Consider the following 14,348-nt stretch of genomic DNA (forward strand, 5'->3'; position numbering starts at 1 on the left):
TTATTCGGCACTTGAGACCTGCTTATGAGGTTCTGAGATTATCCCTTTCCTAGATCACATTTTCTCTTGTAAGGAGGACCACCCAACCAACTCCCCTATATGTCTCATCCTGACAAAACTGCTGGAAAATATCAAACACAATCACCCAGAGCCTCTCCTCTCACCAGCACTCCATCTATTGGTGATGACACTGTGGATATTAGCTTTGCTACTTCAGACCATGGATTAACACCACCCACTCTAGTAAGAGTGGCAGACTTATCCATGCCTTTAGGAGTAAAGATAGTACTATCAGTGCTGTTAAGCCTAATCAGGCTGGAGAGGCAATTTGAGAAGCCCATATTTATGATCTTGTTTCTCTAGAACCACTCGTGGTATCAATTATGTTAGGCAGGGATCTCTAGAAAAACAAAACCTGGACACTTATGAATATATGAATATATATATATATATATATATTTATTTATACAGCATAAAGGAATACAATGGCTAATCGGCCCACACAGCAATACAGAGAGCTCAGTTCAACTCACTTCCATGTAACAGTTAATATACAGGACGTCCTTCCACTCACAAGGGCTGCTAGGTCCAAGGTCAAGGAAGCAGACAGCTGAGTCTTCCCTAGAACAATGCAGGCAGTCCAGCCACAGGCAGCACAAAGCAGGGCGGGTCACTAACAGTCAGCAGCCCAGGAGCTTAGCTAATCAGGCCCAGATGGGATATCTAACTCAAGCAACGTTAAGCCAGGATCTGACAGCCTTAAACTCAAGCGATGAATACACCAGCAGCATGGTGAAGTGGGTCTCTAAGAAAACTCAAGCTCTAGTGACATGATCCATGGCTTGGCCTGTCCCACAGGTAATGTAACTCACAAGTTGAGGCAAAGAACTAGCTAAAGGGGCTACACGCTGGTCCATTCACTGGAGAGTATGAGAGAAAGAGGGGTAGGCCTTGCTAAGCCATTTATCTCTTTGCCCTCCAAGCTGTGACCTTTATTAATCCCACATGTTCCTATTGGCCAGGTTGGCGCAATAAACCTACCTACCTATCACAATGACCCTTGGCCTTTAGATGTTCAAAGAGTTTATTCTGGGATGGAAATTTATCATGGCAAATTGAACAGCTGATTAGAACATCATTCAGTTTTTCTTGCTCAACAGGTACTCTGACAGGTTTTGTTTGGGGGCATATCTTTGGCTTTCAGAACATTTTTAGTATATTTTGGATTGTCACACTATTCAGTGGTCTTCATGACACTGATTTTGTGGGGGAGGGCGCAAGGGGACTGTCTCCCAAATCTTTGGCACTGTCCTGGTTTAAACTGGTATCTTCTGGATTAACCTTTACTCTCCAGTTACATTTTCATTCAAATTGTCATCACAACTCTGTGCTGGCTTCTGTTTCTTTTTCTTCTATTTTTTTTAGAAAGTTTTTTGTTTGGGGGAATCTTCCACTTCTTCCTCAGAATTGGCACTGCCAGTTCTGTATTTTCATCCGTTTGAGGTCCTGAAAACTGTTCTTCCTCCTCTTCCAATTGCTGTTTTAGGGAGGCAACCATTTCTCAGTGCTTTGATTACTTTTCCAGACTCCTCAGAGCCTTCTCTGTCTTGAATGATTTGTCACCTACTGGGCAGCAAAGGTCATCGATAAGATCAGCATCTTCATCTTCATCCCTGTCCTCCTTACCCTCCTGTCCATATCGCGGCTCTCAAGCTCCTCCATGTCATCTTCCTCCGATCCATCTCCAAACCCCTTTCCGTAGCGTGCGTCCATCTCCCGGAGCTCCTTCTCCAGACTGGCCACCGACCCCAGTTCTGCCCTGCGTAAGGCTCTGCAGCTTGGCTGCTTTCGCATCTCTTTGCCTTCTTTCCTCGCCTTCTCTGCGTTCGGTGCTTCCACCAGTTTCCAGCAAGCCTGCACTTTTATCTCGTTTCTGCAGGAAAGCAGCTGCCAACTGTTGGACCAGTTCATTCCTCTCTTCCTTTGCTTTGTCAAGAATCTTGTTTCCCTTTTCCACGGCTCGCACCTCCCAGTGGTTTGAAGCTGTGTCACACTCCTCTTTCCACAGGAAGTTCTGTGTGCAGCTGTTCTGCCAGTTAGCTAGAAAGAATGGCCCACGGTGTCATAGTCACTCTGAGTGTCCAAAGGTTGGCAGGATCCTCCACGACTTACTTCCTATCACCAATTCTAGCTCTTCCTTTGCAATCATTTCAAAAACATTATGCTGCACCTCGAAGAAACCCTTCTCATCCTCTCCATAGCCGGAGTCACAGCGGAAATAGCACAGCAAATCTCAGCTGTTCGTCTAGGTACCTGTCATCACAGTCACCTCTGAGCAGGGCCTCTCTTTGAGTGTCATGCCAGGATCTTTCCTGAGTGTCACGCAAAACATCATACGCTGCCTGGATTAATGCAAACCGCTCGAGTGTTTCGGGAGCATTATCCTGATTCTCATCCATGCCAGGATCGGCCTCCAAAAGGCCTTGAACTCCTCCTCACTGGTGTGGAGGCATGCCCCTAAGGCCTGGGGGCACTTCACAGTCTGGCCGGGCCCCCAGCACCAGGCCAGCCAGGAAGTGCGGCCTCCCCATCAATTTGCACCTTTCATATATATTGTCTAGATTCTGTGGAGTGCAACGTTGTCAATGTCAATCTGTTATAGCACTTATCAGCTCCTCACTTCTTTTCATAGCCGAATCCCGTCCACTGCATGGACATACCACATTCAGTTTATCCATTCATCAGCTGATGGACATTTGGGTGGCTTCCAACCTTTAGCTATGACAGAGTGCTACTGTGAACATTGGGGTACATTTTCAACCCTTTTGTGTATATACCCATGAGAAGAATTGTTGGCATAGTGTGGGTACAGCTTTTGACAGCTAACCAGAGTCCGTGGTCCAACTCAGCAGGATAAAGATGAGGCTGTGTGCTCCTTCAAACATTTACACTCTAGGAAGCTCCAGGGAACAGTTCTACTCTGAGCTAGGGTCAGGGTCACTAGGAATTAGAATGTTTCTGATTTATATATATTGTAAATGGGCTCAACGTTATGGCCTAAGAGTCTATAGCTCACTCACTGCCATCAAGTTGATTCACTCATAGCAACCCCATATAGTTTCTGATAATGTAATTCTTTAAAGGCACATACAGCTTCATTGGTCTCCTGCAGAGCAGCTGGTGGGTTTGAACCACCAACCTTGTAAAAGTCAGTTCTGTAGGTTTAAGTAAATCACAGGTGTAGCCAGTTTGTTTTTGTTGTTTTTGGTTTTCTTTTCTCGGTGATAGAAATTCCTTTATCTCCTACATTAGCTGCTTGGAGACTCCATTTGCTAATATCACTGCCACAAATTTCACTTGGTAACGCTCTGCAGGTTCCCAGGTTTTAATAAAGGGTAAGTCTGCGTGATTTCTATTTCTTTGTAGCCACCTGGGTGAGGTGGGAAGTCCTTCCCACTTGAACGCTGTTGAGATCTGGATGGAGTAGGGATTAGCAGGAGCCTCTTGCCCCAAGATACATCCCATTTGAAGTACGACTCCTTTCATCAGAAGAAGGACCGTGTGGCTTTGGGAGTTGGCAGGGCTTTGGAAAGGCACAGTTCACACTCCACCTCTTCACTTGACACAGTGCATTGTACTGACTTCTCTCATCTTCTGCCAAACTGGCAGTGATTACTTTCATATTTTTATTTTTAAAAAACACTACCACCTATTGCTATGGTGCTAATTTCAACTCGTAGCAACACTACCAACCACAGGTCCTCAAATTTATTTGACCTACTATTCCCTTTTTAGAAAAAAAAAATTACTCAGCACCCCCACAATTAATAACCTGTACTATTGCGCATACCCCAGAATAGTGTATGTTTTCACACACACACACACAGATACAAACACACGCACATCATTCCAGCATCCCCCAGGGGGTGCAATGGCCCATTTGGGAACACTGCTATAGACTTTTTTTCTAGCTCTTTAAAATGGGGGTGTTGATCATTATAATCCCCAAATTAATATACTTTTTACACCAGTACAAAGTCTAAGTGCCATCCTCATGCTTATTAATAAAAATATAGTATTCAGTAGTTTTTAAATAGATGTATCTCATTAAAACACAAAAGTTAAACTCACTGACTCACACCTGCCCTGCAGGCCAGGGAAGACCTACCCCTGGGAGTTTTGAGCAGCTAGTGGGAGCAGCCTCATTGGAATCCTCATTACCAACCTCCATCAGTTCCACCTACGCTGTAGTTCCCACAGTCGCCATGTGAGGGAGACTCCAGGATGCACCAGTCCCCCTCCAGAAGGCAGCCTCTGAGGACTACTAGTCCAGTGCCACGCATTGTCTACCAGGATGCCAACATCACCACCAGGGGCACTGCCTCCCCTGCCAAATCAAGACCCTGTGGCAGAGAAACGGGCTGTGATGGAGGCTGACAGATTGGCACTAAAATGATATACTCCCTAGGAGGCAGGCCCCGGGAAGGCTGGGCTTGACCTCTCAAGTTCACGGGAGAAACCAGTGGCAATGGTGGTGTCTAGACGGCAAAGATGGGGAGGAAAGCATGTGGGTAAGGACAGTCCGGATTCTGCAGAAAAATGGGAGACAGAGAGAGGGAGAATTATTTTAAGGAACTGGCCCATCTGCTTGTGGGGACTGGCAAGTCAAGCATCTGTGGAGGCGGCCAGCAGGCTGGGAACCCAGGCAGACAGGGCTGCAGCCTTGAAGCATCATTTCTTCCTTTCAGAGAAGCTGTTTTTACCCTTTAAAGCACCCACACAATCAAGGGTCATCCCTTTACTCAAAATCCACTGACTGGACATGTTAACCACACGTACAAAATGCCTTCACAGCAATACCTACATTCGTGCTGGATAGTAGTATTAGATATAGTACTAGAGCACTAATTGGACACATGAAACTAACCATCACAGACACTCTTAGAACGGACATGAGAACAGGGTCCCGAGGTCCCTCTTGTGTGATAGGGGCTATTAGATCAGGGAGGAGGGGCTCGGTAGAAAGGGTGGGGAAGGCCTCAGGGTGCTGGCTATTTACCAACTTGTAGGGAAGTACTTTTCTTCAAAAGTACCCACCGATCCACCTTTAGTACATTTTTTGTTTTTAAAAGAACCCAAAAGGAGGAACCCTGGAAAGATTAATTTAACCTCCATCCTCTCTGCCTTTTCTGTAAATGCACGTATTATCCTTAAGTTCAACAACTTTGCTGCCCCAGGTTTACATATAAATTTCATCCACAAAAACACGGGCTTTCTTTCCCAAACTCTCAGCTGGGCTAAAAGTTAATATTGTACAACCTGGCAGTCAGAAACTCAAGCCTGTGGATGGGGCGTGTCTGAAGGGGCATCGCTGTGAACTGGGTAGACACTCTCCGGGTAATCTGTTTCACAGATAACGCTGGGAAAGTAGATGCAGGAAGTTTGAATGCCATGAAGCTTTGATGTGGGAAATGATCAGTCCTTCTTATAAGCAACAGATGGTCATCACACTATATGAAATGGATACGAGAAACGACTTCAAAAAGAGGCAGGGAAGAATATAATTTGGGACATATGAGCTGGATTATCTGCATCCAGATGGAGTATGGAGAAATGCATCTATCAAGGGTCATGAACTGAGGAAAAGAGGTAGGCATTTTCAGAACAGCATTTTAAGACCTGTTTAGGGTTAGATCATTAAGTTCCTAAATTTATTTGACCTAACTACCTCCTTTTCAGAAAAAGTTTTTTAAATTACTCATTGTACCCCTGGCAATAAACATTCCAGTACTATAGCTCATGATCCAGGGCCTGAACCATTCTAGCATTACCCCCAGGGGGAAGTACCACTCACTTTGGGAAGCACTGGCTTAGACAGCTACCAACTAGACCATTTATTAACATTTGAAATTAAATATTTTTGCCATAATAAGCAACTATAAAAAGGGATTCCAGAAATTGTCCAACTTATTTTTTAAACATAATTAATGGTGTTTTGATCACATTTCTTTAAATGTCGTTTTCTTTGGCAAATTTATACAAATATTAAATTTCAAAATATGAAATATTAGAACTTAGTTTATACTTATGTAACAGAGTACCCCAATGGTATATACTGTCCCTTTAAAAGTTAGAAAGCACCTTCTTTAGGTTGTCACTGTCACAGAAAAACTATGAATTAAATACCTATAAATTCTTCTTCGTTTCTGTTGTAGTGTAGCAATTGATCATCTAACCCATAGTGGTCTATCAACTCCGTCAGGCTTAGTTTCTTGTTCTCCTCAGACATAGCTGACTGCAACTCATAAAGCACCAGCTGGCTACAGCTTCTCCACTTCTTTATCAGCAACTGTATCTGAGACAGGTCATTCTGAAACAGACAAATGGGGGAAAAAATAGATATCAAAGCCAAACCCACATCCACCGAGACGATTCTGACTCATAGCGACGCTATGTAGTAGGACTTCCAAGAGTGTAGATCTTTATAACAGCAGACAGCCTCATCTGTCTCCCACAGAGCAGCTGGTGGGTTTGAACCACTGACCTTGCAGCTAACAGCCCAACGCCTAACCCACAGCAGCATCAGGGCTCTTTATAGATATAGACTTAGGTATATATGACTGTATGTCAGTAACTGGGTAGTCATGCTCTTTGCACATAAAAGTTCAATCAGTTTTGGTATGTGTGTATATTTAATGACTAACACATCTGAGCACGAACATGATGTTTACCCACAGAAAAGTGAAATGTACTAAATCAGCGGTTCTCAACCTGTGGGTCGAGACCCCTTTGGGAGTCAAACCACCCTTTCACAGGGGTCACCTAAGACCATTGGAAAACACATCACGATTCATAACAGTAGCAAAATTACAGTTATGAAGTAGCAACGAAAATAATTTTATGGTTGGGGTCACCTTAACATGAGGAACTGTATTAAGGGGTCATGGCATTAAGAAGGTTGAGAATCACTGTGCTAAATAAAATTATAATTCAAAGGGTTGAGTTCTATGGTTCAAATTCTGAGCCATCCTTATCCCAGATCATTCACTGGGCAAAAGCTTTGTTGCGAAGCAATAATCTAGGCTTTTGAAAAATCTTTTCAATATTACAGCTGTACTTTAAAACAAAGTAGCATCCAAAATTTAAAGTATTTTCAACATTCAAAATCTTAAAACGCTCAAGTAGTCTTATTTAGAAAAAGCCTAACATCCGAGAGCAAATGAGATACGCTAGCGCACCATTTGCTCCACAGTGCTGGGGGAAACGAGCTCTGGCATAGATGTGAGTTACCCAGACGGCAGTCATTTCCTTCCTAGTCTGCCAGCTCTAATTCAACTTACCCGAACTGAAATGTAAAATCTCACACAAATCTGTTTTCTCCCACAGGATGCCTGGAATTTTCATTATTTGAGGGAGACACGTGATGGTTACTAAAAATATTTATTGTATTGGATGGGCCACTTTTAGCTTTTTCACTCACTATTAACTGTCACTTCTGTCTCCTTGAGGCCTACACTAATAGTTACATTTCTAGTATTTCTATTGGCTGGAAACCAGAGATAAAAGCTCCAGCTGATTATGAAATAAAAGCCAAGTGGTCAGCTTTAGCTGGGATTTTGGAAAGGATGTATCTGGTCCTTCTAGGCGTCTTCTTCTCTAAATCTCTGCGCTAACATTAATCGAAACCAGATTTCTAGAGACTTGGCTTAAGGCTTTATATGCTAAATATAAGGTTTTCTGTTGTTGAGAACAGAAAATTATCTTCCTGTAATCTAACAACGAACAAATTTTACACAATGGTTCTGAAGTTCCTCTCACCTTCGATCTATACATTTTGACTAGTTTTAGCCTCCGAAGAAAGTCTTCTTTCTCCTGAATCTGCTTTACCAACATTGCTCTTTCTTCCCGTCCCCCTCCTGGGGAGGGAAGGTTCTCGTGGACAGAAGTATTTTGGCGAGCACTGCTTGGCCCACCATCAAGTGGCGTAGCATCACGTGCACTGATGTCCTGGATGGCACTGTTCAAGTATGTACTTTCTTCAAACTCACGGCCTCTGTGCTTCACACTTTCTTGAAATCCCAAACAGTTTTCATCTGTTGAAGAGATGGACTTGTCTGAGAAACTCTCATCTCTTTCTTCATCCTCAACTTTAAGACGTTTGACCACGGTGCTGTAACAGGAATGAAACGATGATCTTGTTTTTCTTAATCGTTCCCTCAGTGTTGCACTCATAGGCTGAAAAGGCACAAAAAACGTTCTTGGTGTTAAAAAAGTTAACTAGACATAAAGGCTTTGCATTTCTATGGCGGTTGTTGATAGTTCTTCGGTGGTGGCCGGGTGCCGTCCAGTTTCCACCCTACAGGGCAACCCTATACAACAGAGTAGAACTGCCTATAGGATTTTCAAGGCTGTAAAGCTTTACAGAAGCAGTAGGTCGTTTTTTTTTGTTCTCCTACATTATGACTGGTGGGTTTGAACACTGACGTGCTTACTCATCATTGCCAGCAGGGCTCCTCATTTAATAGACACCACTAAACAGCTTCCTGTTGCCATGTAAGAACCCATTACAAAAAAGCTTATAATCCCAGAGGCTCCCTTGGTATAATTTCTTTTTCACTTTAGCAAGATCAATATCCTTTTAAAAGGTTGGGAGCCTTCTCCTAGTAGTCACGGACATGTGTTGGGCAGCATTCTAGGTGCTTCCAAGTGACAAAGGAAAATGCCTAGACCCTGCCACCAACAACCTTCTAAGGGCAACACTGCACATATCCAAACTTCCCCTACCTGGAAGAGCTGTTAATATAACCTGTGAGGAAAATGACTGATTCAAGAAGAAACAAATAGGAGGGTGAGGTCAAATGTTAATCTCAGAATAAATAGCTAAAACTGTTCCGTATTTAATATATTTTCTTTGGAAGGCAACATATTATGTTAATTAACCATCTTCAATAGACTTAAGACCATCACTGCCACCACCCTTAGGAACACGGATTGGATCCAGCTGGAAGAACTATGATTTTCATACTTGCTTTCCTGAGCTATGAGTATGGGGAGATGGCGGGATCTCACAAGCCTGTGGCGTGGTGGGTGACGTCAACGCTGGGTCTGACGGCCTTTCCATCTTGAGCGTGAAGCCTTGAATTCTAAGAAACAGAATCACAAAATGATTATCAGATTAAGTCATCCCTCTCTGTAGTCCCCCATTTTTTATGAAAGAATTTAGGGGTTGATGTACATTAACGTCCACAAGTAAGCCAGCAATTTCCTCAAATTTCACTTCACTGTGATTAGTTCAAATAACCCTGGGGTTGAGCGACTAATTGCAAGATCAGCAGTTCGAAACCACCCAGTACTGTAAACAGTGGCAGTCTAGGAAACCCGCAGGGGCAGTTTACTCCATCCTACAGGGTCGCTATGAGTCAGAATCGACTTGATGGCGCAAAGTTTGTTTTTTAGAGTGATTGGTTCTTGCTCTTTCTACAACACTAATTTTCCTTGAACTTTCCTATGCACACCCGGTTAGTGTCTCACTTAAAGAGGACTACTTGTTTTTCTCTCTTCAAAGATGGCCACAGCGGGGTGTGGGGATAGGGTGACGATAATGAATTTGGACTATCAAAATCTCCTTAGTTTGGTTATGCCAGCTTCATATTGAAGAAAACGAAACCAAATCCTCGACCCAAAACGCACCCTCACACTTGACACACACCACTCTGACCCTTGCAAGCTACGTGGGTGGCCGCATTCGGCGCCCCTCCAAGGCTGGCGCATAAGCACACTGCCAGAACTCGGTGACCATACAGGACAAGGAGAAGGGGTTCCCCGCAAGCCCGCGTAGTTCCAGTTTAAGTAGCAAAGAGTCCCTAAAAGGAGGGTTGATTAGTTTCCTCAAGCACAAGACATCCACTCGATTGGGGCTTATCCCATCATGACAGGAAACCCACCCTAGCCCTCGAGGGACCCCAGTCTCGAAGTGAAGCTGAAAGATCCCCCGACGGCCGCCGGAAGAGAATTCAAATCGACTTCACACGAGACCCCAATTAATAAGTTCATCTTGCAGCCCATTAGCCGCTAAGCACGGTACCTGCCTCCGCCAGGCACCGAGCGTGCCGGAAGCGCGCGCTGTTGCGACGTAAAGCGCCCGCCACGCAGGGGCGGGGCTGCGCAGGAGGCGGGAGAGACTCACGATTGGACGGATCGCCACGCGCGCGGAGCTCCGCTTCACCCTGGGCTCGAAAGGGGCGGGCTTATCTGGGCGCGCGACCGAGAGCCCCATCCTCAGGGGGCGGGGCATCATAAGGCGGGGCCGCGGGAGAGGCGGGAGAGATGCGTGATTGGTCGGATTGACTGACGCGGTCTGCTTGGCTCCTCCCCAGTATCCGAGAGCAGCGGCCTGCGCGCGCGCTGTGGGCCGCCCTGCCTCGTTGTGGCACTTGGCTTGACGGAACCGTCCATCAAACCTGAAGGCAATGCTTCATTTCGAGGTTTTCACTCCGTTCTTTTTCACAGCAAAAGCCTTTCCTCTTCCTTGAGAGGCCGCTGTTGACTCTACGTTAAATTTAATAAAATTTAAGTCCATAAACTGCCCTAAGGCAGAGACCTTGGATAATTTCATAATTCGCATTTTATCCAAGAGCCCCATTTCTAGCCTTAATTGATGACGCAAACGCGGCTGTACTGTCATAGGACTGGGAAACCGAGAGAAGGGTCGCCTCACATAATTTCGTGGGGTTCAATACAGGAATCAGAACAAGGTACTTGGGAATGTAGGTATATGAGGCAAATGTCCTCTGTGGCCATTGCGGAATATCGGGCCTCCTAGGGTCGCTCTGAGTCAAAACCCCCTGGCTGTGAGTTTTGTGTTCCTGTTCTCATTCAGTCTAAAATAGCATCTCCACTTCCTGTGCTGTGGTGTCCTGTTGCCAGCAGCAACAGCGGTTACTGAATTGGGTGGAGCACTGGGTTTAGGGAAGTCTGGAGTGATGTCTGACTGAGTCACCTGCCAGTTGGGAATTGTAAGGGAGCGATGCTCTTAGCCCTAGTGAATGTCTACTTTAAACGTTGGCATGGTCTCTTTACAAACGTCTGAGCTCTTGAATACTTGCTTCCTGGTATATTGGTGGTGGTGGTGGTGGGGTGTTTCTAAGAAAAAAATGTCACATTCTAAGATTGCTATTTATAGCATAAATTCCAAAGTAATGGCAATGCTCAGAAGTAGCCAGAGTCCAGAAGGAAGTCACCGCGTCCTGAGCAGTCAGATATACAGCACCAAGACAATGCAGTGGTGAAGGGCATAGGTGTTGGAATTAAATTGTCTAGGTTCGAATCCTGGTTCTATCACTTTACGAACTTTTTAGCATAGCATCTCGTGTCTCAATTCCCTCATCCATAAAATGGGCTTAAAGAACCTAACTTAACGACGGAAGGATTGGACAAGAGTTCAAGGACAGCATTCCATTTCTAGCCCTTGTATCCATTTGAATCCATTTCAAAGAACTCCTCCATAGTTATTTTATGTATGCAGATATGCTACTCCCAAATGAATTCAAGGGGATTTATCACATAATCCTTTCATCCCTTGATTTATCTTCTTCCCCTACACACACACCCTAGTCCCCCACCCCCAAAAAAGGCCACCAATCCTTTTTGGAAGATCCAGGTCTATACACTCCCTCATAGTTTAAACTATGATTAGCAGAAAACATTTGACTCTCGCATACAAGGAATAATACATATTCTAGTATCCCTAGATGTGTTGCTCATAGTATACGTAAAAGGAATTTACACAGAAGAAGACATAACTCATGACTTTGTGATACAGGCATTATTCATCTCCTCAAGCCACAGGTCTCATTCTATACATTTATTTCTGCCATTACTCATCCATTGGCATCAGTTAATCTGACTGAAAAAAGCAGAATGATTTGTCTCAACACTAAGAGCACAATGCAGACGCTGCATATTCTCTGATGCCTTGAGGCGTAAGGGTGGGTTGTTTTTGTGCTTCCCTAAAGTCAGCTGCTCCCAATTCCTTTTATCATGACACTTTCAGCTTGGAGCTCTGTTTTTACTGGTTGCATAAATGAAAACGTCTTGTCTTGAAATGTTCTGGCTTGCTTAGTATTATGTGAACTGGCTTATTAAAATGGAATGGCTTTGGCCACATTCTGAAAGAATTTCAGAACAAGTACCCAGAGGAACCTGTCTTTCAGAAATGGGCACAGATTGACCCACATCTCCTGACTTTCCTGAATTGTTAGGAATAAATGCTCTCCTGGTACATGAGTTGGTATTTTACTGATTCCTTTCCTATACCAATATGGAAGCCCACTTTTCAACCTTAAGGTTGAAAGTGCAAAGGCTCTGAAATCTGTGCCTGTTGTTTTCATGGAACCTTTAAGGAAAGTCTCGCAAGCATACCTGTATCTTTAGGTGACAGAAGTCGATTGGCCTGTGGAATTTGGTGCTTCTGAGATGGGACATCGACATTTCATATAAAACTTTTCAGATTGAGGGGAATAAAACAACTATTGCACTGAGTCCAAAGGCAAAGACTTCTTATCCTACATTAGAGAGAGCAATTTGAGCAATAGAATTCAAGGATAATTATAATTAATATGAAGCTAAGCCACACTCTCTGTGTGCACATCTGTGTGGTTAAATCTCTTCAATACCCGAGGCTACTGTTGGCCACTTTATTATTCATCAGGGAGTGGTGAATGCTTCTTCCGTTCCTGTCTATGATTATTGTTGGTGGAAGGATGACATAGACCTAAAAATCTTTATGAGGTTTTTTTTTTTGGTGGGGGTTTCTTTTATTTTTAATAGGAAAAATAAAGTAATGAATAGTTTTTTTTCTGTCCCCTGCCCCATCCTCTCTCTGTCTCCCCTCTTCTCTCTTTCTACACACATATATATGATACTTTCAAGCCACAAAACAAACTTTTATTTCAGAAAGTTTTTTGGTGTATATGTTTTACTGTTTGGATTTCAGTTCATTGTTTTTAGTCTTAATATAATCCCAGGGTTCCCTAAATCTCATATAATTCATTGACTTTTCTGCATCAATGGAAATTTTGGTTACATCGTTAGATGCATCTTTTAATACAGATATGAAATATACTTTTAAAAGTAGGATTCAATCCCACTTGGGTGAGAATGTATACAAAATCCAAGTGATTAAGTTTTTTATAATGATTATAATTTTTATAATATAATGATTATATATTTAATATAAACTAGGAAAGTGGCATTATAGAATGTTTAAAAACTGAAATTGATAGTCTTCTAGCACTCACATGAAAATCTTTTAAATTCTTTAACTTGGCTATCAATAGTCCTTGGAACATTTGCATGGAAGTTGAAAGAAAACTCTTCACAGCTTTCTTTCACTGCAAATTCAAGTTGCTTCTTATATAAGTGTCCCTTGTTAAGTGGTGTTTTAGAGTTCTTTCGTTTTATAAATTTCCCTTTGGGTGTAATAGACTAATGGTGTCTATTCCTTTTCTATATTGCCTGAGATCTTACACAGAATTCCATGTGTACTTGCTTCTCTTCTAGAGACAGGTGAAGAGTAACAGTGTCTTAGTAGCAATGCCAGCTTTTTTGGTAAGCTCTGTAATATCTGTTAGCCAAGATAAGCAAAAGAGGATTTCATTTTAAACTCTAAGTTGGAAGTGCCCCTGACTTAGCTATACGCTATGCCTGAGAAATTGCCTCACTGAATAAGATGGTTACTTAAAATATGAGCATGGTGATCAATGGTTTTAATTTGATTTATAAAAAAACCTTCCTGTATCAGGCAACTAAAATGTTTATTGGTCCCAATATTCAGAATAATGTACTAAGCCAGAGTCCAAAGAGCTTCCTTTACTTCAAGTTCCTTTTATTCCGTGAGCTCTGGCATTTTGTCAAATCCATTAAAGAGCACAAAACGGCTGTGATTCACTGTTATTATTGGGTGTGTTCCCTCGGAGAAGAATAGAGTGATTCACGGGGGCCAGACCAAATCCAGGGGTACATATGATAGCCAACTAAAAAGGGGGGGGGTAGGAAAGGGGGAAAAAAAAAACTGACCCACCCCAGGGGAGGGTATTGTTTGTGTCTCCACAGGGTAAGAGGGACCAGACTTAAATCCAGTGTTCTGGGATGGGAATGCAGCCTGCTGGCATGGAGTGGGGAGCCAGTGGAGGGGCCTGAGGGCTCGGCCCCCATACCAGCTACTTGGACAACTGCCCCTCCCCACAGAAGAATTTACTTTAGAGGACACACTGAAGCTGCAGCTAGGGGAGAGGGACTTGTCTGATCAGAGCACCTGGGAGCAAATGAATGGGGAGGAAGAGAGTGGA

General features: G+C 43.5%; 1 protein-coding gene and 1 pseudogene across 1 annotated transcript; both read right to left on the reverse strand.

Annotated features, from left to right (window-relative positions):
- Positions 1 to 982: 982 nt before the first annotated feature.
- Positions 983 to 6,273, reverse strand: LOC123521807 (annotated as a pseudogene).
- Positions 4,622 to 10,024, reverse strand: SFR1 (SWI5 dependent homologous recombination repair protein 1). Its single transcript, XM_004701291.2, has 4 exons — positions 9,945 to 10,024; positions 9,026 to 9,143; positions 7,819 to 8,235; positions 4,622 to 6,370 (listed from the first exon to the last, which is right to left on the reverse strand). Exons 2-4 carry the CDS (start codon positions 9,119 to 9,121, stop codon positions 6,179 to 6,181), a joined length of 705 nt encoding a protein of 234 aa, XP_004701348.1. The 5' UTR covers positions 9,122 to 9,143; positions 9,945 to 10,024; the 3' UTR covers positions 4,622 to 6,178.
- Positions 10,025 to 14,348: the final 4,324 nt, after the last annotated feature.

This window comes from Echinops telfairi, unplaced genomic scaffold (genome assembly GCF_000313985.2).
Source record: "Echinops telfairi isolate 266 unplaced genomic scaffold, ASM31398v2 ScPeMD7_70;HRSCAF=299, whole genome shotgun sequence".
Taxonomy (NCBI): Eukaryota; Metazoa; Chordata; class Mammalia; order Afrosoricida; family Tenrecidae; genus Echinops; species Echinops telfairi.